We start from the raw sequence: 27,987 nt of genomic DNA on the forward strand, positions 1-27,987 counted from the left end.
GGGGGAGTAGTGTGTTTGTGAGTGTGTTTGAGGCTCGTCGAGCAGCAGGGGCAACTTGAAAACTTCGCTGCGTTCAGCGACCGGAGATTTGGCGATTAGGAGCTGAATCGGCTGCTCGGTGCTCACAGTCCAGCTGTGATCGACAGAGGAGGACCGGTCCGGTTCCCAGCATTAAGAACGATTTCCGGCACAACATGGATGATTTAGGTAAGTTCTCTGGCCGTGAACGCAACATAAAAGCGGCGTGTGTACGTGCGTGCTGTTAGCGCAAACACACAAGGCTCGCGCTTGTGGTATTATCAACCGAATTACTGTTTTTATTTATTTATTTATTTATTTTCCGGAGGGCAGTGTTGTGTGTGTGTGTGTGTGTGTGTGTGTGTGTGTGTGTGTATATATGTGTCCAGGTAGGTTAAGTTATCCGGGTTCAGCTGAGCTCAGCGCGAGGTTACGTGCCCAGAAAGGCCCCGCGTGCTGACAGAAAACCAGCTGGCACCAGGCTCGTCGCCGTAATTAGCTTAATTAACATGTCTGTTAGCTGGTATTTGTACCGTAGAAACATACTGGAGTGGACGTGGTGCTCTGGCCGGTGCACCGACAGTGGTTTTGCGTTGAGTTATTCCTCTCGCAATTCCTCCACATCACTTAACCGGGCACGAATGGCAACTGCGGTGCTGCCCTTAACTTTTCCATGCTCAAAAACTGGTGGAAGAAATACACAAATTACACCGCACCGGGTCGTTTGGCTTTTGATGGGACGCTGACCTATTGAGCCTCCTCCCGGTGATTGTCAGGATTACATAACTGCCTCCCACTGCAGGTGGTAACAGTGAAACCTCCATTTGTTGAATGATGCTCGGTTTGGTCGGGACATCATTTTAAAGCAACTAACTTTAAGCTTTGGATTCAGCGGGTTCACACCGGTGCTGCATCCAGCTCGCACATACTGTGCAGCAGATGAAAACCAGGGGAGCTGTGCCGTCGTCCTGCCTGTGAGGACGAGGCTAACTCGGTGAATTATGGCACACTTAGTGACAGCAGAAAATGTCATGCCTGAGGGCAGGTTGTGGTGACAGGGAGAGAGTGTGGAGCTCAGCACAAGGCTCTGGATACACACAATACAGCTACAGTGACAGTCGTTTTGCTGTTGTTTTAATAGTTTATAATTCTTGCCATGAACCAAACACTCTTCTACTTGCTTTGTTTTAGCAATGTATGTGGTGTTTGTTGCATCTACTGCAAAGCTTTCACAAGTCTATTTCAATAATGTAGAGTAATTTAAACAAGAAACCATGCAGACCACATTAAATGATGTAAAAGTGTGCAATGTAACTAAAAACACAAGGAAGACTGCTGAAGTAATGCAGCTTGCACAATCCTATCAGTTTTTTCCCCCATTAATTTCCTTCCTACTGTTTGTGTTTACAAGGCTTTGAGTTTTACCCTGGCAACTGTAAGGTTAAGTTTAGCAGGACATCCGTGAAATGCATTGAAGGAGTCGGGTTCATTGGATGCTAAAAAAACACCGAGATGCATTCGTAAAGTCAGAGATGATAAATGTGTTGCAGAAGCCAATCCAGAAGTATTACCGTCCTGTGTCAACTGCAGGTGGGCTTGCTCTCAGACACGAGACAAGTATGTTAACATTTCAGTACCATTCCATACAGGACAAGGCTGTTCAGAACGGTTTTATTTTGTATGTTGAATGGTTTTGTTAAAAAGCAATTTGAGTGCAGTGTTCTTTAGCGTTTTCACCGTCTTTCTGAAGAGCACCTGTATGTATTCACTTTGGGCCAATACCCAGTTCTCTGGTTCTCTGCACTGAGAATATTGGTCACTCTATATCCAGCCAATATTCATGGATACCTTCTCAGCTTACACGGGTGAAGGGCTTTCCTTAAAGTAGCTGCTTAAAAAAGAGTGTTACACAACCCAGTGTAATTACCATGTCACAGGGTTGTAAATTCTGTCATCGTTTTAGCCGACACTTGTAAAAAATATGGCACACAAGATCCAGATACAGTTGTAGGCTCTGTCATTATGGATGGTGTTGGGATGGGGGTCACAGAGGGAATTTTTTTTTCCTCCGTTTATTTATGAAAATTGGAAGTGTTGCTGTTTTGATGTGGTTTAAATGCAGCTGGGGATCTAACGAAGCACCTCCAGAAGATTTGAGGTGAGGCAGCGCAGGGATCCATGCACCTCAGACGCCACAGAGGACAACGAAACCTACATGTATTTTTAGCAGAGTTCTTCTCAAGTGCTAAGCCAGCAGCACATAGTAACCTTCCACCAACTCTCTTTCCCCCTTCTCCACACTTTTATTTTTCATTTCTAGCACTTTTCGCTATTCCCACATTGCTCCGACACCCCTGATATGAAAGCAGTGACTCTGGTTGGCAGGTGTGCTGCCTACCCCTCCACCCCCCACCCCCCGAAAGCATCTTCCCTGTGATGTGTACACACACTCAGTTTGTTATATCCTAATGCTTCCTCCAGCATGCTGCTCTCAGGCAGGCTGGTCGGGGTGGATCAGGCCCACATGCAGGGATTGGGCCTCAGCCAAAATTTATCCTCCTTAAACACTGCACTGCCCCACCCTCTCTCTTCCCACTCCCCACCATTCCTGTGGTGAACCACGTAGGAAACTGCAGGCTGCAATCTATTGACAGTTTAAAGCTGGCTGAGTTTGCAGGAGCGCAGATTAGCATTTAGGAAGATTTGGATCAAGGCAGTCTGAAATGCTTGATCGCTTGCAGTTATCAGGTTTTTAGCTCCAGTCAGAAATGAAAGTGTTAGTATCTGAAATTATTGTAGCTATAATAACACAAAAGTGTGTCTTTTATTATGCTAGACATGGACTTGTATCATTTGTGTCTCCTTTTATCGGTGCAATCTTTGCAGTTTAGATGCTGTGGCTTGTTCTGAGGCAAACTTTCATTGACCTCCCCTTCTCCAGCTATCAGCGCTGCCAAGTGTTACTCTGTGCTTCACTGCTCTGGGCCTGCACCAACAAGACGTGAATGTCAGATAGCTTCCGAAGTTAACGTCTTTTTACTGACTTTGATCTGCAGTACCTTTCACTATTTCCTTTTTTATATATCTGCAAATACAGTAACTGCCCTGTTTCTTTCTCGTTGATTTGTTTCGCAGTGGCTTTGGTGGCATCATTTGAAGTGAAGTGATTCCCCAGAGCCCTGTCAGCGCAGCAGCTGCAGCGTTTGGAAATGTCACTCACGGAGTGGGCGTGGGTTGAAATAGTTCTTTACTAACTCTAAGTTGGATCTAATGTAGCCTAGATACACATTTGAGTCTAAATTTAGATTTGTTCATTGTTTATACACCAAAAAGACGGCTCACGTGGACATTTGTCATCTCGTCTATGTAGTAGACTGTGACCCAGATGCCAGTTATGCCTGAGTGGTAGTTTTTCACTCTATCAAGGACACGGTTTGTGTGAGAAACTCACTTTGCATTTCCGTACTGGCAGCAAAACCTTGTCAGGCATTGTGGTTTTCAGCAATAGTCAAACCTCTTACACATTTAAATTACAATGTAGTGATGCACCAGTAACTCTACAGTGTCTACAGTGTAATAACCAGTAAATTAGAGAGTTGAAGGAATTTGTTGAAGGTTTGTTGTTGGAAGTGAATTAGCAAAATTCATAAATCTTATTGAGGAATCACTAACATGTTTGAGAGAAAATCAGTAGCACATAAAATTACATATCAGACTTTCCTGTATTGTTATTGTGAACATAAACAGTTGCTGTTTTACATGTGGTCTTTCATAGATAGAGGCTTCAGTTTTTTGAAAAATATACTTACTGCATTTTTGTTCCTGCAAAGCTTAGCCAGTAAGCTGTTTTTTTTCCCGCTATTTTTTAAAAATATTTTATTTATAGACAGTATAGAGACAGACAGGAAACAAGGCCGCAGAGACAGGGGGGTGATGTGCAAAGGTCCCTTAGTCGGTTATCAAACCATAAACTTTGCTGTCACATGGTAAAAACCATTAGGTCACCAGATGCCCCTGCTACAGACACACTGAAGAGATGTGAGAGTGGTGTCAATCTTTCTATCTCCAAGAAAATGAATATGCGCATAGGACTTGAATGCAATAATAAATCGCTGGAGTACTGGAGTTTGAACTTGGAAATTCCCATGATTAAAAATCCCCTCTCTTTTTGCTTGAGCTAAAAAAAAAAAAAAAAAAAAAACCTGGCAAGTTGTTGTTGCGTATTACATCTCCAGTGACCCTCGGCTTAATGCAACAAAGGGCCTGCCTCCACTGGATGATAAGTCTCTTGTGCCTGACACATGCACCTAAATCAAACACACAGAGAATCAATGTAGCATCCGAAGGCTTGAGACAATCCCCTGTATCTCTTCTAGTCCATCTGTTTGACTTTAAAATAAAAATGCTGCAGGGTATTGAGGCATATGGTGTATGCACACACGCACACACCCACACACACAGACTCACAAAACACGCTCCTGATCGCAGTCTGCTGGTGTGGACAGACAGCTCTGAAGGGGAAGCTGACTAAGCAGCAACAGCTCTACACTCAGCCAACCGTCATGTCATCTCTCATGGGCCCAGCGCACCATAACAACAGCCTCCAGGGTCGATATCCGAACAGCTACTGTAGGTTTTTGGAACCACTCTTTAAGCGGAAATAAGCCTTCATGCCTAAAAACATACGTAGGCTCACAGGGACTGGAGCTAAATCTGGCCGTGGTGAGGATCTGTACAGTGCCCTCAGTGACATCTGTTGTAGTGGCAGTCAGAAAGTTTCTTTGCTGCTAACATCACAGACATTATGTTAGTCATACAGAACTTGTGGACATGCCTCATCCTGTCCTGTTTTTTTTTTTTTTTAACTTCCTTAATGTGAGCAGAAGGGACTGGTTTGCGTCGGTTCTTACTAAATCCTGGATTTCTTTCTTGTTGTTTTTGTGGTTTCCTACTTTCTTTCCAGGCAGCCACAACGGCCCCTTAGCTCAGTGTAGCATGTTGTCAGTGAAGAAATGAAGCAGAAGGTGGAGAATTTATATATATACTATATGCATAGATGCCTAAAGCTGTAATAAGCCTTCCACCATCCTGGTGTGCTCTGATGATTTGGGCTCCCTGCTGACTTAGTAGGATTCTCATCCCCCACTCTCAGCCTGACAGTGACTGACAGCTCGGCTGATGTGATGCTGCTGATCCTCTGATGTGAGCTGTAATGGGGAAAACAACTGGTATAACAGCTTTGCACAGAAGAAGAAGATGCCACGAAAATTGCTTAATTTGATTGGTAGCACACACAGGAATAAACTACAGTGCTTCAGTAGGAAGCTGCTGTTACAATAACACATCCTTTGGTCCAGTGTAATAATAAGTTTGTCATTGGAAATGGAGCTCTTGAAATGTCAGATGGCCTTTCAAATGCACCTGCGTGGCTTTTCAGACTTTCCTCTAATTGGCTCCTAAATGTCATTCTTCTAAGAGGTTGTATGGTTGGCACGGCTGCAGGCTCAGATAACACATTGCTGTTTTATTAGGAAATGGGTTTGTGCCCAGCAGCTTTCCTCTGGCCTTGGCACAGGTTTCAATAGCCACAACACGCTGCTGCTGCTGCCCTATTTGGGATTTGAAGCCGCCACAATGAAGGCCTTTGATTAATTGGGAAGCTAGGGGCGTGGAGGAGCAGTGGGTGTGCACATGTGAGAGAAAGTGAGCCAGCGTGTGTGTGTGTGTGTGTTTCAGATTGCTTATGCCACAGCTGGATTTACAATCAGCATCTGGCTTGTTAAAGAGGATCATTCAGGACGTCTGATCTAGACCCCACTCGGCTTAATGACAGCATCAGTGATGCTGGGTCAGGATTACAACCCCACAGGTTTATAAGGGTGTAGCTTTAACAAGATTTTACACACACACACACATATGTGTGCTCTGGCACCCGGATAGAGCTGATTGTTTTACAGTGGAATTATTTGGCCTGCTTTGCAGACCTCACTATTCCTTCCTCTCCATCCTCTTCATCCTCTTCCCTCTGTCCTTGTGCTGCTGGAGGGGGACAAAGAGCAGCTTGTTTCTGGTGCTGTGACCTACTTCAACCCAGAAAAGACAGAACCAGACAAAACTGATTAGGGGGAAAAATGTTCTTCAATCCATCTATCCGTCTGTCTCTCGAGCCGTTCTACACTTCACTGGGTTATGATCGTAGCAGGCTGAGCAAAGAAGCTCAAAAACTGAGGGTCATTGTTGACTTTGGAAAAAGTAGTTTGACATTAAATATCTTAACTCAGTGTCTTCCTAAATGCATTTCCCCACAGATCTTTCAACTGCGTCTCACAATCGTAATAAATGGGTGGAGTATGCTCGGTTGAAAGCATTTTACACATTTTTGTATCAGAGGAAAAGAAAGAAGCTTATGTACAGTTTGTCGTCCTCTGTTGTGCTCTCAGTTGCTCTCTTATTCAGTAGGCAGAGTGGCATCGCCACAGGACAAACGCTGAGGATTTCCTGTCTGGCAGTCGAGCTGAAGAAGGTGTCCGGATGAATGAATGAATGTCTTTAGTATCACAACAGTGGTCCAGACTTGTGTACTTGACTGTACACAGACATTCCGCAAAATTCATATTAACCTTTGTTCTTCTTTTGGCTCAGTTAAAAGTTTGTGCATTAAGCCATAGACGGTATTTAATGGCAAAAGCACAATATCAGATTTTTATGTGTTGTTCAACAAAACCCTCAAAAACCTCCACAACACGGTTCATACTATCTTTAAGAAATGCAGCACCCTCAGTACTGCTGAAACATTTTAAAGGTGGTTTCACTGCTGTTTCATGCACGAACATGACCACGGGGCAACGTATTAACCACAGGAAAACTGGTGTGCCCACAGACTACCTTTGGTTTCCTCTGTACATCGTCTACTGCAGGACATAAGAAAGTTAATTTAGGTAAGAGACAGAAAGAGAAGAGTTTATCTTTTGATTGATAATATTAATTACAGATACTCCCGTCTCTCTTTTTTTTCTCTCAGTTCTTGCAGTCATACATGGAGGTTGATACATTATTCATACGTTCAAATATCCTTTAATCAATGATAATCTTCTTTCATATGAAATAATTCTTTGCATTTTCCCTGTGGGCATTAGATTTGCCTCAAGGATTAAAATCTACAAACACATCTCATGAGCCGAAACAGAACAAGAATAAAAACATAGTGGAAAAAGCATCAAGCAAAATGATCTAAACTTAAACGCAGTCAGGACAGGAAGTGAGAAGTGCAAATGGTTTGGTGTGATAAAGATGACAGCACAAAATGTATTCTTGAGAGTGATCAGAGATATGATTTGCAGTGTGTTTTGCTCCTGAGCTGCACAAAAGTGACAATTTCAAAGCCATTCTAAAATCACGGATCACCTTCACACTTAAGTAAATCTGGGAGGTCGCAGGGAAGATATAAAAATATTAAGAAAGCATCCAAAATCTCACATTTTTCCAGTTTTTGACTGTAACAGCCGTGGATATAGTTAAAGATATAGTTGGATGCTGGAATGTTGAACAACAGAAAAATCCAAGGGAAATGAAATGTGTAGAGTAAGGTAAATGTGCAAAAAAACCCAATTACCATAAAAATGACTTTCTTAGGTGAAAAGCCCTCTAGGAAGGCAAATACAGAAAATGCCCTCAAGTTGCATGAGTTACATAGATAAAAGGCTGCCAAGAGTGCTTGAAAGCCCTTACTTTCACACCTTGTAGATTGCAGCTTTATTTATGCATATTTGTTGAGGTCATGCACACAGTCATTTCTGGGAAAGCAGACTCATTAGCCGGCTCAAAACGTGCTATTTTCAGGGTGGAAATGTAGAGAGAGAGAGAAGAGGTGTCAATATAAGCAAACAACTGACTACAGACTGTTTCTCCAGTCAGCTGTTGCTTGAGTGGCTGAACCCTTGTCAGATTTGTACTTCAAATAGTATATCTTCAGTTTCTTCAAATTTCTTTATAAAGTATGTGAATAAAGTATGTGAAAATGAATAAAGTATGTGAAAACCAAAGTGGCTGTTACACTCGAATTAAAGATGTAATTATAGGGGCGGTCCAATTTCCTGATTCGATTACGATTATTGAGGTCTCAATTCAATTACCAATCGATTATCGAGTTTCCACTTGACAACAGTGACCCAAAATACACCATAAACGTATTGCACCATTAAAAAAAAAAAGTCAGCTGCTGATTTACTCAACTTCTCTTTTATTGAGAAACATCTCAAAGCACCTTCAGTATTGTGTAATATCGCTGTAACTTCCAAAATTAAACTCATTGTAGATGTAGTCTTTCACTGGGGCTAATTTTGTTGTCACCTCATGGAGAGGACGTTGGTTCAGTGGAGTGACAGGCTTCAGCTGGTTGTCTTTAGCCCACGCAGCCTCCTCTGGATGGAAGCACAACATGTGAGCCCTCATCCATCCATTCGTTTTCTGGAGCCTATCCCGGCTGACTACGGGCAAGAGGCGGGGTAAACCCTGGACTGGGCTGACACGCAAAGACAGACACACACGCAAACACTCACCTAGGGGCAATGTAAAGTAGCCAGTTAACCTAATGTGCATGTTTTTGGGATTGTGGGAGGAAGCTAGAGTACCTGGAGAAAACCGACGCAGGCACAGGGAGAGCATGGAAACTCGGCGCAGAAGAGCTCAGACTGGGGTTCAAACCTGGAGCCCTCATGTTGCTAGCATAGTAAGCTCACTGGCTCTGTTACAGGGTGTTTTTGTCCAATATTCACTCTCCTTTTAGCTCTGCTTTTGGTCTCCACTCACTCCTGAGGCATATGTTTGGCTCTTTAGCTGCTAAATGCTCCAGCTGTCTGCTGTTTGGTGCTGTGCTGGTTAAGTTATCATAGCTTTTATCATAGCTTTTTTTTTTTTTTGGCTCAAAAAACCTGCCTGCTGGCATTTTGCCTTTTCCAGAGCCTTATCTGTTAAACAATTAAATTTGGAGCGAGAGAAGGGTACGATGTGCAACAAAGCTCCCCCGCCAGAAATGAATGCTCACGGACACTTTGCTCGTTTTGCATTTGTCTAAACCAGCAAGCCACCAGGATGGCCGCTGCTTTATGAAGCTGATGCTTTTTGCTGCAGCAATCTGCTAAAAGCAGAACATGTGTGTGTCAGTTTTCTCTTTGTGGGTGTCTCACACACACACTACACACAAAAGAGCCTTGTTTTCACGCAGAGGCAACACGCGGTTACACTGTAATTTAAGTCATAATGATATGACCCATAGTCACAAATACCACTTGCAGAGTGTTTTATCAGGAATCACTTGCTCCGTTTATGATAGGATTCAGTCAGTTTGCTTTACTTCGGTTCTTGATTAGCAGACATTCTCTGGGCCTGAGTCCAGGTTTTAAGTTTTGGATTGCGTGTGTCTAAACAGATTTGCTGTAATCGTACTGAGTAGTTTAAATCGGAGTCCATCCTGCCTTGTAAGCAGTCGTATTCTGTGACTTAATTGCAAGTGTGGGCTGTGGTGCCATTTCCATTTAACAGCATCTGTAGCAGCGCTTCATTGATCTTAAGGAAACTCTAACCAGGCTCTTCTTCACACAGTGTAGAAAGTGTATGAGAGTACCGCAAATGTAATGTAACACATAGTGCAGGCCGGCTGGGTGGTCTGTACTGTCCTGCTGTTGCCTTGACCGTCCAGGCCATCCATCATCTACTGTACATCTACTCCCACAGGTCAGGGTCAGGTGGGGAGGTATTTATAGTGGGCCTAGATGCCTCAGTCTGTCTCTGGTATGCGAAGGCAGCCTGGCTGAGAGGCACCTGTATGCAGTGTTGTTGCTCCACTGTTGTACCTGTATGTATGTGTGTGTGTGTGTCTCTGTGTGTGTGTGTGTGTCTCTTGTGTGATTTAATTTTGCGCTTGTGTGCCTGCTGAAGCGCTCCGAATGAACACAGGCACAGGCCTTCTGCTGTCTAGCACAAGCCCAGAGGGGAGTAAAGCATAAGTGCATGTGCACCCATCTTGTCCTGATTTTTTTTTTTTTTTTTTTTTTTTTTCCACTGTGGAAGCAAAGAGCAGGGAAAGGGTTTTATCATTTCTGTGATGGTCTGTCAGCTTGTGTCACATTGAAAGGCCATCTCTCTTACAACAGAACATGAAAGGCTGTCACTTCACCTCTGTGTACACTCACATTTCCAACCAGTGGAGCTAGAAATTGTTCTGTACAATAGAGATTATTTCTTATGTGTTATTACAGTTATAAACATTAGACTGAGACGCTCCGACACTCCTTATACGCTAAATGTCTTTGCCTAACAGCTGACATTTTTTGTTTTCTTTTCATCTGTCCTATCTTGCCTTTAGTTCCCCCTTTTTTTTGTCTTACTGCGCAATATGGCCGTGAGCCTCGCGCTTCTCTGCATCTCTCACTCTTTCCCTCATATTTGGAAGACGAGCCACGGCATGTAAGGAATTCATATCAGCCACCCTGCACCTTGCAACACATCAGATACAGAAGGGAAGACATGAAAGGAATTGAGCGAGGCGAGATGTAGAAAGGGGGTCAGAGAGCACAGGTAAACTTGCTGGACAGACAGAATCTCGCAGGTTCACTGCTGATATTCATCCTCTTAGTTTCACTTTGGTGAACGCTCATATCTCGGTAAATGCTTCTGCATTTTTGAGCCTCTTAGATAAAGCCCGTTCTGTGTATCAGCCCCGAGGAGCAAAAAAAAAAAAAAAAAAAAAAAAAAAGCCAGAAGTGTACCAGGCTCTCACACACGACTCGACATCACCCCCTGCAGGTTTTTAAAGGCTGTGGTTTTCTTACTTTACTTTTCATAGGACCTGTTCTCTGATATAAGCTGCTACCAGCAGGGCTAAATAAGCAGCGGATGTGTTGAGCAGTAGACAGCATTGATTCACTCTGTGCCGCGGTCAGCATTGATAAGAGCTCAATCAGTGTGAGCAGCGGGAAGCAGGCAGGATGTCCTGTCAGGAATAATGGAGGCTTTCCTACGCTGGTCAGACCTCAGAGTAACAGTAGTGCTCTAGGATTGCATTGTCTCATTAGATCCCATTTATATTTCACGTTGCTTTTGACTGTCAACGGTTGCAATATACATGCTGATCTAACATCTGTCCTGGTGTTTGCTGTCAACATACGTGACTCTTCAAATGGTTTGCTATCCACACCCTCATTTTCCTGCATCCCCCGCCCTTTATTCCCAATTTTCCTGTCTTTTTCATCTCCCCTTCTGCTAACCCAATCTTCCCAGTCCCTTTTTCGTTCTCCCTTTCTCTCCCTTCCTCTCCGTCTCTCCTGTAATGAGCCCCATGCAGAGCAGTGTTCGTGTAATTAAAATGCACACCATTCATCTGGGAGGAAGGGAGTCTCCTTAATCTGCGTCAACCCACATTTTAGCCTCTGAGGATTTGCCTGCTGCGCGCCACGCACACACACTCTAACCAGTTTCACTCGCTATCTCTCTCACACCGCCATTCCTCACTGTGTGAGCCCAGCTGTGGCCTGCCCTGTCATGCTTAATGTTGTGGACATGGAACGTGAGAGGATGCTGGTGTTTTTTTTCCGTGTTCATTAGGTGCAAATGAAGAGGTTGGACTGTGCTTAATTGATGTAGGCGGATTGCAAGATCTAGGTGCGGACTATTTTAGGGAGGCAGAAGTAGATCTGTCTCCTTATCACAGCTGCCTGCTTCACAGGAACTTTGGTCTCTCGTGGTTTTTACATAGCTTTGCTTCTATAAACCCTCAAACAAGTTTTATCCCTTATGAAATGACTTTATGGTAGTTCGCTCTTACAGAGCCTTTTCAGTAATATATACCAAAATATACTCATATAAAGTTCTCTCTCTAAGTTGTCTCTCCTTACAGGATAAGAATGATTCAGGAGGCTGATTTTTAAGACTGTGCACTCAGAGGTCTCATGAGTTCCTCATTTTACTGTAGTTCCATTTTTGGTCACTGGGGAATGAGTCTGTGCTTTGCACTAGAGTCTGCTCATCATGGTATGTTCTCTTGGCAGAAGAGGCCGACACACCTCTGTGTGTTTGTGTAGTTTGCGGATGGGTCAGAACATGCCAAACATGCAGCGTTCAGTGAACAAAGGCAAACCTGAAGCTGCTAGTTTCTATATTTTATGTTTAGCCTATTTTCTTTAAATTATAGGACTTCGTCCACTTTGTTGAAGGAAATGAGCTGTTGATTTCAATTAACTTGCTTTATTGATACAAAGCCTCTTAGATGTTGAAGTTAAAGCACAGATCTGCTATAAGCTGATGCCAAACAGAATATTTGTTTCATATAGCCTGGAGGTTCATGTTTGAGCAGTAACTCTATTTTGGAGCAGCAGATTCTTTATAACCAGAGTTAAGGCCGGTTCAGCTCGAGAGCTAAGTTGATTAACATCTCTTGTGTAAACCATCTGGACTAACATCTGCTGACTGAGGTCTCCACCAGCTGCAGTAAAACTTTGTTCAGACATCAGCAACAGATATACTGCGTCATCCAGATGTACTCACCATGTATTTATGCAGTATTTCAGTGATTGCAGTTTTGATGAACTCAAAATGATCTTTTGGCCAATTCTTATAGTGAGAGCTAGATGAATGTCTGGACTTGCTCTGATCAAATTAGATCTCTGATCTTTTCTTTTTTTATTCTGAAAGAATAAAAAAAGAAGAAGTTGTCTTAACCTCTAAGTTTTAAAGAGAGAAAAACCTCCTTACAATAAATTCCCATGGTGTTTACTTCCTCTTCTTCTGGACCACAAGCAGAGCTCAGACACTGAAGCGTTGGGTGCACCTGTCCGGTGTTGGTTTGAAACATCTTTGAAACGTTGCACAACTTACTTGGTATGGACTATAAAGACTGATAATTGTGTTGGGGTTTTTTTCTGCCTCTTTATGGCTGTGGCTGTGTTTTTTTGCTACCACCAAGTAAGAGATGAGGATACAGACACACTCACAGATCTGCCTGCAGTAGTGTAAACACTGGACAGTGCTGTATCCATAATGAACCTCTGTGGAATGTGCCAAGGCCTCTGTGTCGAGAGAGGAGTCTCTGCTGTGAAACCCAGTCAGCTGGCATGTCAGCCATGATAATCATGCTCACCATGCGAATGCTGGTTTGGTCCAAGTGGATCTGGTATTGATCTGGCTCTGCTTCTGCCGTGTCTCCTCTCTGTCTGGGAAACACGGCAGTCCCAGTTACAACTGTGCTGATGATACTTTGGTGTAGCTTGCGGTTGTGCTCAGGTTAAAATGTACAAATGCATAAAGTTTCCTGATGAAACCTTGTTGCGCTTGGGGTGGGGGTGGGGGTAGGGGGGGGGTTGACGTTGTAAAAGGGATCATATTTTAATCATCTGATCCTTGTTGTACTCAAAGGCCAAGATTAATGCAACATGTAACACTAAGATGTGTTAAAATCGAGTGTGAGTCATGGGTAACCTAAGCAGAGTTTGCGCTGACGGTGTGAAGGAGGGGCTGATTACACCTTTATATACCTTTGTGATACCACTCCCTTAGTTGGGCATGGCTCTGTTGATAAGATCTCTGCTTGCTCTCAGCCTTCCTCATTTCACAACAGCGTGTACAGTCCTTCCTCTGCTGTAACGAGCTCTGCCTGCCAAAGTTGGACAGCTCCGTCCTCAGAGACTGTTTTCAGAGGGTCGTCATTTGCGTGAGTAGTATCTCTTAAGTTGAGCTTTCAGGGCAGCTTGGTTGGAACTGGTATAGCAGTGGGGGAGTTTGAAAGGGTGGGGGGGTTGAACCTAACCCCTTGCCATTCATTTTAACCCCTCCATCCCCTCTATACCCTCAGCCTCTCCTCTGCGCTCAGTGGCACCCTACTCTTCCCCCTCCTCCTGTACTCTTATGCTGATGGTAGAGTTAAGAAAGGCAGTTCCTGCCTGGCAGACAGTCTGTTTGGGTTGTCCTCTTCCTCCTGCACTACCACTTCTTTTTTCTCTCTGTTATCTCCTCTTCATTTCCCTGGGTGTAACTGCTCGTCTTCTTCAAAGGTACGTCTCATGTCCATGTTAGGTTAGCTACGGTTTTGTCTTTCTTGACCTAGTGATTTATTTTAGGACGGAGGTTGAGTGCCGTGGTCAAGTTCAGTTTGAATCATTTTAAATAGGCTTTTCAGCAGTAAAGAATAACACTTGATAATAGCAGCACTGTACATTTGCTGTATCTAGCTATGGCTTATTTGGCTTGGACTTGAAGTTTGCCTGGACCTTTGATAGCCTGTCATGTGTTGGTAGGGTGGTAAATGTGTAATTATCTATAAGTAATAATTAAAAGTAGCCCTTTACTCGTACAAGACATTTCTCATGAGATTGTGTTTATTATTAAATTTAGGGTTTTATTTTTCAGGACTTGTGAAATTCTGCAAGGGAAACTAAACCCTGCTGTGGTGAGTGAGCGCGCTAAAATAAGCCCAAGTATTCACTAATACAGCCTGTGCTCTTCATTAAATCCCCTGTAATGTTATATGTCCTTCTACCTACTGGTTAGGACTGCTAAATTAGTAGTTGTTTTCTTGGAGCGTGTTGTTCTCAAAATACCAAATAACCCCTTCACTCAGAAATGGTAGCTGTTGGCGTGTAAACGGTAAACATGAGCATGTGTGCCTCGCTGCAGACTTGACCTGCGCCTCTTGGATTTAAGACATGTAAAAGGCTGCGGGACAGACGAGGGTCAATGAGTAACCGAAGGAGCGGCTGTGACAGTCTGCATGATTCACCTTTTACAACTCCACCTCCCCTGATGTCAGTGCACATGGGGTTTTGGCCAATTGCGAAAAAAAACCCTGTAATTATTTGGTTGTGTGTGCATCCACACCAAACGGGTGATGGACTGCAAGAAGTTTTCCAGTGCTAAATACTGGACATAATGAATAATGAATAATGAATCTTAATTTTTGAGAAGGGGTGGGCAAACACGGTAAAAATCTATCACAGTTTACATGATTTCATGTTGAAATGCTTTTTATTATTGTGATATTGTAAATATTTCTGAAGCCGTATCAAATAACCAGACTGAAATGTTTTTAAAGCAAATTCAGTGAATGAAATACATGAAAATCTTGTATATTTAATGTTTCTATGTGCCCTCTGCTCATAAATTTGCAGCTTTGTTCACAATGACCTTATATAGCTGGAGATATTAAAATGATCTTTGATATCTCTATACAGTTTTTGTGTATAGATTTTCATATATGCTGTATTTGTCATCATCATATTGCCCTTCCCTGTCTGTGGGTGCAATAATCTTCAGACCTGTGATGATAAATCTTGTATTTCCATAGATGCTTTGTTGGCGGACCTTGAGTCCACAACATCCCACATTTCCAAGCGCCCGCTTTTCCTGTCCGACGAGAGCCCCTACTCCTTCCCAGCTGGGGGTCAGACCCAGCAAGACATCAGCTCTCCGCCCCAAGTCCCACCCACTCCCTCTGAGCAAACCCTGAACGGACTAGATGAAACAGAGGTACATGCACACTGTACATACACTGTTTATGTCCTGGGCACAATATGAATGATCTTACACTTAAAAATAGTTTAATTCACTCATAAATAAAGGTTTATGTAAATTAGGTGGTTCATTTAAGAATGGCCTTCTGCTTATACTCTACAGCAACTAAAACTTTACTTCCTTTGCTCAGTCCTTCAGCTCAGCTCAGAGAAGTCCCTGGTCTAGAGGTAGCAGCAGTCCAACCCAAGCCCCTGGTGAAGAGGACCACGTATACAGGTAGAATTCCCCATAGATTGTACCCCTGTGATTGAAATAGATAAGTCAGTGTGGTTACCATGGTTTTCAACCCACAGTGAGAACATGGTGTTTCTATTTAACTTCAGCTGTTAAATTATACCAGAAATCCCCATTTTGGTTTTGACCTTTTGACTCACTGATTAAGCAGACACACTGTTTGAAAACATAGCAACCTTTCCGTTCCATAACTCTGCAGATGATTAGTATTGGTTCTTCTTTCTGCTCTGCACAGTTTCCCTAATAAGCAGAAGAGTAGTGAGTCATCAGCTTCTGCCATGAACTCATCTCTGGGCAGCAACCTGTCTGAGCTGGACCGCCTGCTGTTGGAGCTCAACGCTGTGCAGCAAAGCACCCCTGCCTTCCCCACAGAAGGTACACACGGAGATTGATTTGCTGTTTATGAAACACACACTCATGTTTCTCTGAGGGAGCTCAGATGTCACACTATCTGACTTGGACATCTCTGTTTCTGTGCTACTGCGCAGGGATGTCCTTTCTCTAATTTGTTGTCTTGCACTTTTTTGAAATTTTTTTTTATGATAACCTAGCTTGTTTTCCCCCCACCCCTGTAATAGAAGAAGCAGCTCCACCACTGCCTTCCAGCAGCATCATCCACCAAGTCCACGAGAATGGAGTCTCTAATGTTGGTAAGGCTGCACCACCTGTAGTGGAGAAGCCCAAACGCAGCGCGACGACTCGAGGAATAGAGGATGTACGACCAAGTGTAGAGAGCCTTCTAGATGAACTGGAAAGTTCCGTGCCCTCATCCATGTAAGAGGCACTTTGTTACAGCAAGAAACCAAATTACACCAGTGTATTGAAATGTTTTTTTATTACTGCTCAAGTATCATTTATGGTTTCATGCTAAATATTAGTCGATTGTGTTCTCTTCCTCTTTAGTCCCACACCTTTGGTGGTGTCAGAGGAACAAACAGATGGACAAGAGGAAACACCAGCACAGCAGCAAGCCAGGATGTCTGCCTCCTCTGCCACACGAGAGCTGGATGAGCTCATGGCCTCCCTGTCGGACTTCAAAGTCCAAAGCAATGTGAGTATGGTTCACAAGTGGATAGAGTTTGGGGCTCTGCAGTTTGAACACTTGATTGAGGATGTTTATTTTTAGCAGTGTGTGTGTGACTGTTTAGGACCATGCTCCACATGTTTAGGGGTTTGCACAACTGTTAAATTAATTGTAGAGACGGATTGGATCAGACTAATTTTATTCAGTGGTTTTGTGATGATACATTGGTTGCTGCTGGCAGTGGGCCACAGCAGAAATGGCAGAGTTTTCCTGGAACTGATGTTCTGCTGTTTTGCTGTTTCACATATACACATATTACATCATCATCATCATCAGCAGTTTCCACACATTTCATTTCCAGATGAAACCTTTGCTATCATGCAGCTGCATGACTATAGAGGGTGGGGCTTTTTTTTATTTTATTTTTTGTTTATCTCAACGAGCCTTTAATTCAAAATGTACTTGAAATTGTTGTCACAGTTGACCAAAAAAAAAAAAAAATATGGACAAGATGTCATTTAGGTTTTGTTATGCTTGGTTTGGATGACTGTGGAATATAATGCTCTTCAGTCCAATTTCCTGTTATACCCCACTATCTCATAGCAATAACTGGTATCTATATTTTTGATCACAGTGGTCAGTTTTGCTGATATTGAGTCAAAGAAAAGATGTTGATTCACCACCCTAGTAATATTTGAGATTTTCGGTTATGGTGCCTGGCTGCTTACTTTGTTAAAATGAAGTTTATTTTTTGCATTTTAAGTTAATTTGTAGTATTTTTGAAACAGTTACTTTTGAGATAAGACAACTGAGAAAACTCTACCCTTGCTGGATTTTGTGTGTGAGACTCTTTATTGTTTATTCCTTTCATTCTCAATCTGTTTTTTTCCTGGTCTCTTTCTCTTTTCTCTACCACTGTATATGTCTTGTCTTTGTATGTACATTGCAATCATTCCATCATTGCACCCGCATTCAGTCTGGCTCTCAGTTGTCTGTAAATCAGGAGGCAGTAGACACCTCACTCGTAGCTGGTTCACCAGCTGTTCAAGCTGTAACTGCCCCATCTATAAATTCTCATGCTGGTTCAGTGGATACTCTTCTACTTTCTAGTTACACAACCCCTTCCTGTACCCCTCTTCCCCTGGAACTCCATATAGATGAAGATGGTTGTTCCGTCCCTACAACTTCAGCTGGTTCTACTGTAGTGATCGCTTCATCCAAGTTCTCCCAGATCCAACAAAAAGATGATGGTGTCAGTGTCACCTCTGAGATCTCTCACGTGGAGAGCCTCAGTGTCTCCAGTACTCAGAAAACTCCTGGCCAGCCTGAAGTCCACAGCTCTACACAGGTGTCAGCCACTAAAGTTGTTGCTAGTAAAGTCTCAAGTCCAGCTGAAAAGAGATTCAGTCCAATTACTGTTGGCAAAAGTTCTAGTCCAGGTCCCGCTGCCCAGAGCTCCAGTCCAGTGGTTGTTTCCAAGAGCCCTAGTCCTGTTACTGTGTCTAAAAACACTAGTCCCATTCTTAGAGCCAAGAGTCCTAGTCCACCTGATCTTAAATGGTCCAATCTAAGTCAGTCGTACAAGAGTCCAAGTCCATTTCCCATTAGTCATAGTCCAGAAGCAGCTGCAAAGAATCCAAGTCCAGTAACAATGCCAACAACTACAGAGGCAGTGCCAAAGAGTGAGAGTCCAGTCATGGTTCCAAGGCTTTCAAGTCCAATACCTGTCCCAATGAGTGCTAGTCCAGAAACAGTTCCCAAGTGTGCAAGTCCGTTGTCACTTCCAAGACTTTCAAGTCCTGTGACAATCCCTAATATTCCTGGTTCACCAACTCTACCTAAGAGTTCTAGTCCAGTTACAGTTCCAAAGAGTGAAACTGCAGTTCCTAAGAGTCCTGTCTCAGTCACTAGAAAAACATACACAGTTCCAGGCACCAGCAGTCCCAGAGCTTCACCAGTTTCACTTCCTACTGTACCACCCAGAAGTCTGTCTCCCCCACCCACAGAAAAACAGGCAGGGGAAGTACTGGATTTAACATGGCCGTGCCGGGAGCCTTTACTGGATGATGCTTTAGGCAAACTCTTATCCCCTGACTCCCCCCAAGTGGGTGAGAACCAGCCACCTGCTTCTGTTATTCCTGGAGATGAAGACAGATCTTGGGAGGAGGAAGATGGTATTTACCCTGATCTGAGCCGAGAGGGAACTCTGACCCCCCTGACCGAGTCCAGCTGGATGGACGAGTGTTTCACCCCCTCCACTTGCCCCGGGACGCCAGATGCGGCGCTGGACCTGCCCATACAGCAGCCCTCTGCTGTAGAGCGGCTATCTGCTTCTGGCCAAGTAGGAGGCTCAACTCGACTCTTCCAAAATAAGTTGCTCGCATAAAGCTAGAGAGGCTTTAGGACCCCATGTTATCTTTTTGTTATTTGGCCATGTGGCCTAAGATAATAGTTATCTCTGACAGCAATGTCAAGATGGCTGTGTCAGATGATTGTTCAAGCTTTAGTTTATCTCTAGTTGCTGAAACAAGCTTATTTTGGGAGAGCAGCTCCTACAAATTCTCCAGGAGCTGTGCAACAGTATGAAATTGTCTTGATGCGGAGAAATTCCTCCATCTTTGTGGTGTGATGCATGTGGTGTCATTGCATAGCAATTACAAAATGGCTTGAGGGAGAACTCTCCCTGTAGAGACACTATTTGTGGTGGATGTTGAAAGCTTTGCTAAAAGGTTGTCTAAGCACGCTCTTACTTGCTTCAGTCGACATTGCTGTGTTAGTCACTGGGCCTGGCCTCTCATGTTTACACAGCCAACGAATGATGCAAAGATATGTTTTCAATCACTGCAATGAGATGTCACCGAGACTCCACAGCAGAGCCGATATTTTTGTATTTATCCTCTAAGAAGAAGCACAGGCAACTAAAAAACATACGACATTTTTGCTTCTTTGACCTTTGACCTCGCTTTGGCATGTGTAGACCTTTGTGAAAGCGTTTTGCGACCTGTGTTGTGCTGACATCAGCTATCCAGCATGCCACGCCACAGATTCCTGAAGTGGACTTGATAGATAATGGACTTGAACGGAAGGTTGTGCTTAGCTTTAGTGAGCAACATGAATTAAACACGCAAGTGCCTGACAAAGCCAGTGCTTGAGCATTTTTTGCCACTTGAGTGAGACGTCCTGTGCTGGAACTGCCCTGTTTGCGTTCATAACCCAACATGGACTTTGTGGTGAATGGCACAACCCCAGCTTCCCACGCCTCCTTATTATCTACCCTCCAGCTCAAGTCAGTTATCCGGCGCACCAAAGAGACCTCCAATGTGCATCCGATGTACAGGGAGGGACTGCTGCGACGTAAAATGGGACCGATCATTGTGAATAAAAGCAACTCTCAAGACCGACTCATTGAGGAGCTGCAGGGGAAACTGGGGATAGGGCGAGTGGAGCGCCGGCGCAAACAACAGCCAGATGATTGGCTGACGGAGGGAGTCATCGTCATGTCCAACCCACAGCGAACACGTGAGGAAGGGGTCCAGCCATCTGTGGATAAGGTAGACATCAGAGGCACACAGCGGGTAGTAGTCAGTGCTGTTCCTGGACCACGTTAAGCCAAGAGTTGGAACTTATATGTCCCTTTGATATTTTTAATTTATTTTTGTGGCCTATAGTCAAGGAATTAACTGGTAGATATTAAATTTATCTTAAGTTTTCTCACATTGTTCCAATTTTGCTTCATTAGCGTTTCCTTTTCTTCATCCTGACCCTGTTTCTGTACCTTATGTGTTTGCTCTCCTCTTTCTGCTGTTTCCTTTTTCCTTCTTTCCCCCAGATCATCATCCCTCCTGAATCACCTGCCCCACAGCGAAAAGTTCTCCCCCCTCCACAATCTCCCCCAGCACCCAAAAAGCCACCCCCAGTTAAGCAGACTCCTCCGCCACTACCTCCTCCCCCTCCGACCCCTCCTCCTCCCCGAGAACCTACCCCACCACCCCCTAAAGAGCCAACTCCTCCCCCCAGGGAGCCCACACCTCCCCCCGTCCAGCCCCCTCCATCACCTAGCCCCCCTCCCAAGCCCGTCACGCCACCTCCGCCACCCAAGGTCTTTGTATCAGTGGGATGTCAGACCGAGTACGACCCCATCTTTCCACCAATGCAGGCACGGATCACCTTTCTTCATCTCTCCCTCTCCTCCTCTCTGACCTCATATTCTCTTTCCACTTTCTCTCACACTTGACCTGTTTGAATCTCTTGTCTGGTTTTTGCTGTGACTTTGAGTCAGGTTATTTATTTATTTATTTGGTGCAAATCCAAGCAGTTGCTCCTCTGTATTAGCGTGAGTCATAGACTTTGTCTGTTCATTGGCTTTGATTTTGACCGCTGGTTTCCATTCGTGCCAAGTTGCAACAGGTAGCCTCTTTAAAGCTTTGTCTGAAATCCAGTCAGTCTAGGTTATGAGGGGTGCCAACATCCAGGCTAGCAAGACTGAGCCCCCTTTTCTAATTCTGACTTCTGATGGCGCCAGCAGCCGTGTGTTCGGAGTGGAGTGGAGAGTTTAAGAGCTTAGAGGCAAGAGGAGTGTAACCCCCCCCCATGTTCCCATAACACTAACTGTCCTGCCATGCGCAGGAATGGTAGACTCACAGTGCAACTGAAACCTAATCTGCCACATGACAGCACACTTACCACCACAATTATAGCATCTCCCATAGGACTTCCGTCAACAGGTCCCACTAGGTTAGACACCAGCATGTCCTCGTGCCTTTTACCATGTACCATCACATCTTTTAGAATTCCTAATAGTTTTTTGAAGTAGTTTTAGATTTTTGGAGTAGTAGATTAACCTGGGTAGTGTAAGATATGCAGCCAAGTTAAAGGCCTTATGAGAATCCTGGTTATTTTATTTGGTCAAAGGTAAGATGGGTCATTTGTTTTTGTGTGTGTTACACGTGTGTGTCAGAGAGTGTGTGTGTGTGTGTTTGTGTGTGTGTGTGTGTGTGTGTGTGTGTGTGTGTGTGTGTGTGTGTGCGTGTGCGTGTGTGAGTGAGAGAGAATACATGGATGCTATTTTCTCTCTCAGTGGAACGTAGGAGTCATGAAGCTCCAGTGTCCACACCAAGTGAGAAGGTGTGTGTTCGCTTACATTACAGAAGTCACATGCACCTAGATGCACATTCACAGTCATCATCAAACCTTGATGACATGGATTAAGTCTGACACAACCTATTTTTTATATCTACTGTATATATTTTTATTCCTTATAATAGTGAAGAAGGTCTTCCTTGTTTGTGTTGCTGTGTAGGTCTCTGACTGAGTATCACAAGCTTCTCTGTAGAAGTATTGTCAGCAGTGTTATTTCTTATAAGACATTTGTTGTTGTTTTGTCAACCCCCTGCACTGTACACCCGAGTGGTGTAATAAAACCATTCTGGGTCTTCCATCTCTGCCAGATCCAGTCCCAGGGAAAGACGTCTCCCACTGCGCTCCCCAAACCAGCCAACAAGCTGGACAACATGCTGGGAAGCCTGCAGTCGGACCTCAACAGACTCGGAGTCCAGACTGTGGCTAAAGGCATCTGTGGAGCCTGCAAGAAACCCATTGTTGGACAGGTGAGGATAATACTGAATCACACAAGTCAGTTCACACTGAGACAAGACTTCAGATGGTATACATACTAAATAAAAATGTGTTTACATAGGATTTATGTGGCATACAAAGAGTTGAAATATTAATTTATGACATAAACACCCAATTCAGACTTAATTTAGAATACCCAGTGGGCTAATAAAACATCGTCATAGCTGTTTTTCTGTTGATAATGTGGTGAAAGGAAGATTGCACACTTACAGATTTATTTGCCAAAATTGGATGGGTTGTGCAGTGTTGGCTTGTGCTCTGCATATCTCGCGATGTGCTGATTGCTTAAGGTCAAAACAACTCTATCTATCAATAAATCAACTTTTTATTGAAGTGGCAGTCACTAGTCTGAGAAATGCAAAAACGTGCAGCAAATCTGTTTTATTTAAATGTCACTTTGTGAAAAGACAACGTTCATCAGTAACTTATCAGAAATTATGATTTTACCATGTTTTCAATTTGAAGATAACCCAAGATGGACCAAATGAAAGCACCTCTGCTCACAAGAAGCATACAGATATTTCTTGTGGAAATAAAATTCCACTAAAATGAACTGCGGTTATCATAAATTTGCAGCCAAAAATGGTTGTGTAGCCATCCTCCGTCTTTTGAGACACTGAGTTATGAGATCTACATCTGCTGCTGCTGCTTGCAATATCCTCTTTGCTCCTTGCATGCAAGGCTGCAGTGATTTTCTCTGCTGAGCCAGGCCGTTCCCCTAGCAGCTCATTTCTGTTTAATGCGCTGTGTCTCCCCACGCCAGGTGGTGACTGCCATGGGCAGAACGTGGCACCCCGAGCACTTTGTGTGCACCCAGTGCCAGGAGGAGATAGGCTCCAGGAACTTCTTTGAGCGAGACGGACAGCCTTTCTGTGAGAAAGACTACCACAACCTGTTCTCACCGCGATGCCACTACTGTAACGGACCCATACTGGATGTTAGTAATGCATGCATTACCACAAACACACACACATACACATATGCACACTAACAATAATGATATTTATTTATTCATAACCTAATGGATTCAGGCCTTGCTGTCCAGCAGTAGAAGGGAAGTGACTTGTAGTTGTGTTGTGAATGCAGACAGACTGATGCATATGTCCATGTCACTGCATGCTACTCTCCTCTCTAACTCGTCAGCACTCAGTCCAATCTTCATAGTGACACACTCCCTTCAGGGGTTTTCAGCCATTGCTCTTACACACACACGCACGCACACACACACACACACACACACGCACACACACATACAGTGCCAGAGGTGCTGGAAGGGAAGAAGATAGTGGACAGTGGACTTTGGCCAGGGGAAAGGCCAACATGAGTCACTGCCAAGGCCTCCAGATTCATCCTTGCAGAGTGTGTTTCACACAAAGGGACACACACACACATACAACTAATCTATCGGTTCTTCCTTCCTTTGTCTTCCTTCTTATTTTTGAACTCTCAGTCTTTGGGTTTTTATCAGGGGTGTTGAAATCATCCTCTAATGGTCTGAGGAAGCCACTGACATTTATAGTATATAAACTTAATTACAAAATATACATAGATTTTCTAATTAAGTTTTATAATATCCAGTTATGCCTGTTATATTTTCAGTATATTGTCGGTAAGGTTAATCAGTAGTATTTGTAAAAATTGTCCTCCCTCTTTTTCAACATTGCACCCCCTGGTGGCAAAGTTGAGAAACACTCGTGCACTCAAATGTTAAGGGGTCTGTAACTGTGGTTTACACTGAGTGTTTCTAACCCTGCTACAGAAACATAGTAGTTGTGGATGTTCTAAAATCTTGTGTTACATGGACAGTATGAGTGTCCCTCCAGCTGACAAATGCTATCATGGCTGGAAAACATGAGCTAAGAGTCACAGCATTCCAGCACCTCCCACGCTGCCTCTGTGGACTTTTCCTGCCCTGTCCGTGCCTCCCACTCACTGATGTATTAGTTTCTCCCATAACAACTAATATACACACTTGTATGTTGACCTGTTTTTTTTTTGTTTTTTTTTGAGAGAATCATAGTTATGGGTCACACATTAAGGAGATAGTGAAAGTTTGACCATTTTTCTTCTCCTTTGCTTCACAGAAAGTAGTGACTGCTTTGGATAAGACCTGGCATCCAGAGCACTTTTTCTGTGCCCAGTGTGGAGCATTTTTTGGACCAGAAGGTATCAGCCACTCATCAATTAATGACGCAACTCGCAGTTTGTGTAGACTCTCGGGGAAGAGTTGAATTTTTATTGTTAGAGGGAGCATGTAGAGAGAGTCAGCGTGTGTCTTTTAACCTGCCGTCTAGGTTTCCATGAGAAGGATGGGAAGGCGTTCTGCAGGAAGGACTACTTTGACATGTTTGCCCCTAAATGTGGCGGCTGCACCCGTGCCATCCTGGAGAACTACATCTCTGCTCTCAACTCCCTCTGGCACCCCGAATGCTTCGTCTGCAGGGTGAGTCACTCGTCTCTCTGCACTGAGTCTGGCCATTTTTGTGTCAACCCCTCATCATAAATCCTACCTCTTTCCCCCCGATTCTGCAGGAGTGCTTCACGCCATTCATAAATGGCAGCTTCTTCGACCACGACGGCCAGCCGTACTGCGAGTCGCACTACCACGAGCGGCGCGGCTCGCTGTGTTCTGGCTGCCAGAAGCCCATCACCGGCCGCTGCATCACAGCCATGGGCAAGAAGTTCCACCCGGAGCACTTTGTGTGCGCTTTCTGCCTCAAGCAGCTTAACAAAGGCACCTTCAAGGAGCAGAATGAGAAGCCCTACTGCCACGGCTGCTTTGTCAAACTCTTCAGCTAGATTGCGTGTCTGTGTGTGTGAATGTGTGCGTACACGTTTGCGCACATTTATTCTTGTGTCTAAATGCATGTCTGGATGTGTGTGCACTCACGTGTCTAACATGAATGAGTCAGTGAGGTGGTTTATAAGACAGAAGGTGTTTTAATGCGCTGGTGGATAACATCAGAAGGACGGGAAATGTCTCTGACTCTTGACACTGAAGGGACTTCCCTGGCTGTCCAACCCTCTCAGGCTTGGCATTTCACACTTTTGCTAAACATTTTTAAGAGAGCCCAAAGAGATTTTTATTTAGAAGTTTTATTCCTGTGTGTAGCAAAGAAAAGATGCAAACCTCCCCTTGTGCGTGTGTACATATACGAGCATATGAGAGAAGTCGTAAGACTTCCTCAAAGCTGTGATTTGTAAATGATTTTATTCCCCCATTGCAGGGCTAGACCTTGCACCATATGGTGGTTTTACTGTATGCAGGTATGAGACAGCTGCTTGATTGCATGGACCACGGAGAGTTGACTTAATCCGTTTTAAAATATGTTGAGTGTTGAATACCCAGTGCTTGGCCAATGAGTGTTACTAATCTATAAAAAAGATGTATTTTTCTAGTTTTGGAAACTATTGAGGTGCCATTTAAAATAACACTCCATACGTACATGCACATAGACACACACTGAACTCAGTCTTCACTTCTTTAAAATACCAGTTCAGACTCTCTTTGCACACACTCCAGCCACAGATCTCTTGATGAGACCGTCTTAAAGGTGCATTTTACAAGTTAGTGTCATCAAGATGTCATTAAGTTCTTATTTTTCTACTGTTTTACTATAAAAAAATATAAACCCAGATGTTTTCTCAGTTTCAGCATGCAGTACATTCACGTGTGTTTATGTAATTTCATTGTTCCCCATTGGAAGTGAAATCAATCATTAGGAGAAGAACCACACTGAACGCTTTTTTCATGTAGCAACTGGGAACTTAGTTTTTATTTCAGTACTGCAAAACATGTGTTGTCACGTACATCAATAATGTTTAAAGGAAATTAAACCTTTGCAGGATAGTACTAGGATGTACTGTGGTTATAAATGTTGAACTTTTGCTGTTTTTGATTTAAAAAAAAAAGAAAGAAAGCCAAAACCAAATTCTTGAAAGTGGAGGTTTACTGCTATCAAGAAGAATTTTAAGCTTCAGTTCAACATTTTTTTGTCTTCACATTTTACTGTTGCTACTCTTGTGAATTTATCTCTGTATTAAATCTATTAATAAGGCTGGTTCATGATTCATAATTTGGTTGTGCATTTGGATTAGAAGCATGCTTCGTTGCTTTTTTGTGGAGTTTTATCAGCACTAGCTGCCAGTTGCTGTTACAATCAGAATCAAAATTTCTATAGACTCAATGCGACAGAACTGTGTTTTGTCACTGTTTTGATTAAAATATATATATGTATTTTTTTTTTTTTGAGCTGTTCTGGCTCACACTGATTTGCAAAGAGCTGGCTCTATTGGCAAGTAAGCTAACAATAGTTTCACACACACAAACTTAATAGGAATCCTGTGCATCAGACTTCCATGGAAACACAGCCCTCAGTATTTTTAGGATGAGTCATGAAATATGATCCTTCTGTCCGAGTGGATATCTGTGCTTTGGTCACTGATGGAAGCTGGATGTTATGTGTTGGCTGGTCAGGAATCAGAATATGACCCCAAGCCAGGGCCAGGCTTTTAGCAAAATTTACAACTCATTGTGGGTTTTGTTTTTTTTTTTTTTTTTTTTTGAGAGTATTGTTCGCCATTCATTTTGATCACTAGGTGTGCAAGGAGTTCATATGCAGTATCCACATTCAGATTGCTTTTACTTTGAAAGGATATTTCTTGCGTTCTTGTGCCAAATGTGTCAATGCAATAAGGTCTTACACACTGTGGAGTTTTCAGCCTTTCCTGTGATTTGACTCTTTCTGGGCTGAACTCCGGGAGAGGCTTCATCTGCTGTGATGCATCTTATCTCTGAAACCTTACACTGTAATAGACAAGCCAAGGAGAAACCCTCTGTACCGAGTCACTCAGCAGACCGTGTAGTGTAAACTTGTAGCAGATTGAGATTTACAGGTAGCAGGGGTGCAGTGTGGCTGTTGGAAAGACATTTGCGCCTTCATTCAAACTGTGTACGCTGAAGAAAATGAACAGGAATTGTGAGTTCATTTTGCCCCATGTATATTTATCTTCTTACGGTATATTGCCTTATAGTTTTTTCTTCTGTCAAAGAATTAAGGGAAATAAAATCAAAGCTGTTTACTGTTAATGAGATTAAGTGAACTTTGCTTTGTTAAATGGAAACATTCATGTGATCTTTTACCATTTGAATTTTCTCTGAACTTTTTTTTTTCTCGCTCTTTGTGTGGGTGGGTACTGATTACTGATTGATTAATATAACTGCTGCAAATAAAATAATTACTTTATTTCTGGCATTCTGTCCGAGAAAAGTGTGACTTCTGTGCATTTACTTTTCACACATGCTATTACTGTTCAGTGTTTTGCATCGAATCATATCATATCATAATCAAGATTTTCACAAAATATTAAAACACAGAATGGAAGTAATCAGGCCTATTTTTTAAAATTACTTTAATTACAGGACCGTAGCAGATTACAAATGTTGAGTTATGAGCTTTAGAAATGAACAGGTGTTACCGTTAACTGACTGTTATGAACACTAAAATAAATGCTAGCTC

General features: G+C 43.3%; 1 protein-coding gene across 2 annotated transcripts; it reads left to right on the forward strand.

Annotated features, from left to right (window-relative positions):
* The first annotated feature begins 3 nt into the window (after positions 1–3).
* Positions 4–27,721, forward strand: LOC121179872 (paxillin-like). 2 transcript variants are annotated; one of them, XM_041034963.1, is made up of 14 exons: positions 4–207; positions 15,350–15,531; positions 15,707–15,792; positions 16,046–16,185; positions 16,389–16,584; positions 16,714–16,861; positions 17,811–19,175; positions 20,116–20,385; positions 20,664–20,990; positions 22,282–22,440; positions 23,232–23,405; positions 24,553–24,634; positions 24,763–24,911; positions 25,001–27,721. In XM_041034963.1, exons 1-14 carry the CDS (start codon positions 195–197, stop codon positions 25,265–25,267), a joined length of 3,558 nt encoding a protein of 1,185 aa, XP_040890897.1. In that variant the 5' UTR covers positions 4–194; the 3' UTR covers positions 25,268–27,721. The 2 variants fall into 2 exon arrangements, with proteins under 2 accessions (XP_040890897.1, XP_040890898.1); XM_041034964.1 differs by lacking the exons at positions 17,811–19,175; positions 20,116–20,385; positions 20,664–20,990.
* The last annotated feature ends 266 nt before the right edge of the window (positions 27,722–27,987 follow it).

The sequence above is a fragment of the Toxotes jaculatrix genome, chromosome 3, assembly GCF_017976425.1.
Source record: "Toxotes jaculatrix isolate fToxJac2 chromosome 3, fToxJac2.pri, whole genome shotgun sequence".
Taxonomy (NCBI): Eukaryota; Metazoa; Chordata; class Actinopteri; family Toxotidae; genus Toxotes; species Toxotes jaculatrix.

Excerpts from the sequence above, each read along its gene's own strand:
- LOC121179872 (XM_041034963.1), top strand. Across the intron at positions 16,585-16,713 it reads AGTTCCGTGCCCTCATCCAT|TCCCACACCTTTGGTGGTGT; the intron begins GTAAGAGGCACT and ends CTTCCTCTTTAG. Across the intron at positions 19,176-20,115 it reads GGCTATCTGCTTCTGGCCAA|CTCAAGTCAGTTATCCGGCG; the intron begins GTAGGAGGCTCA and ends TCTACCCTCCAG.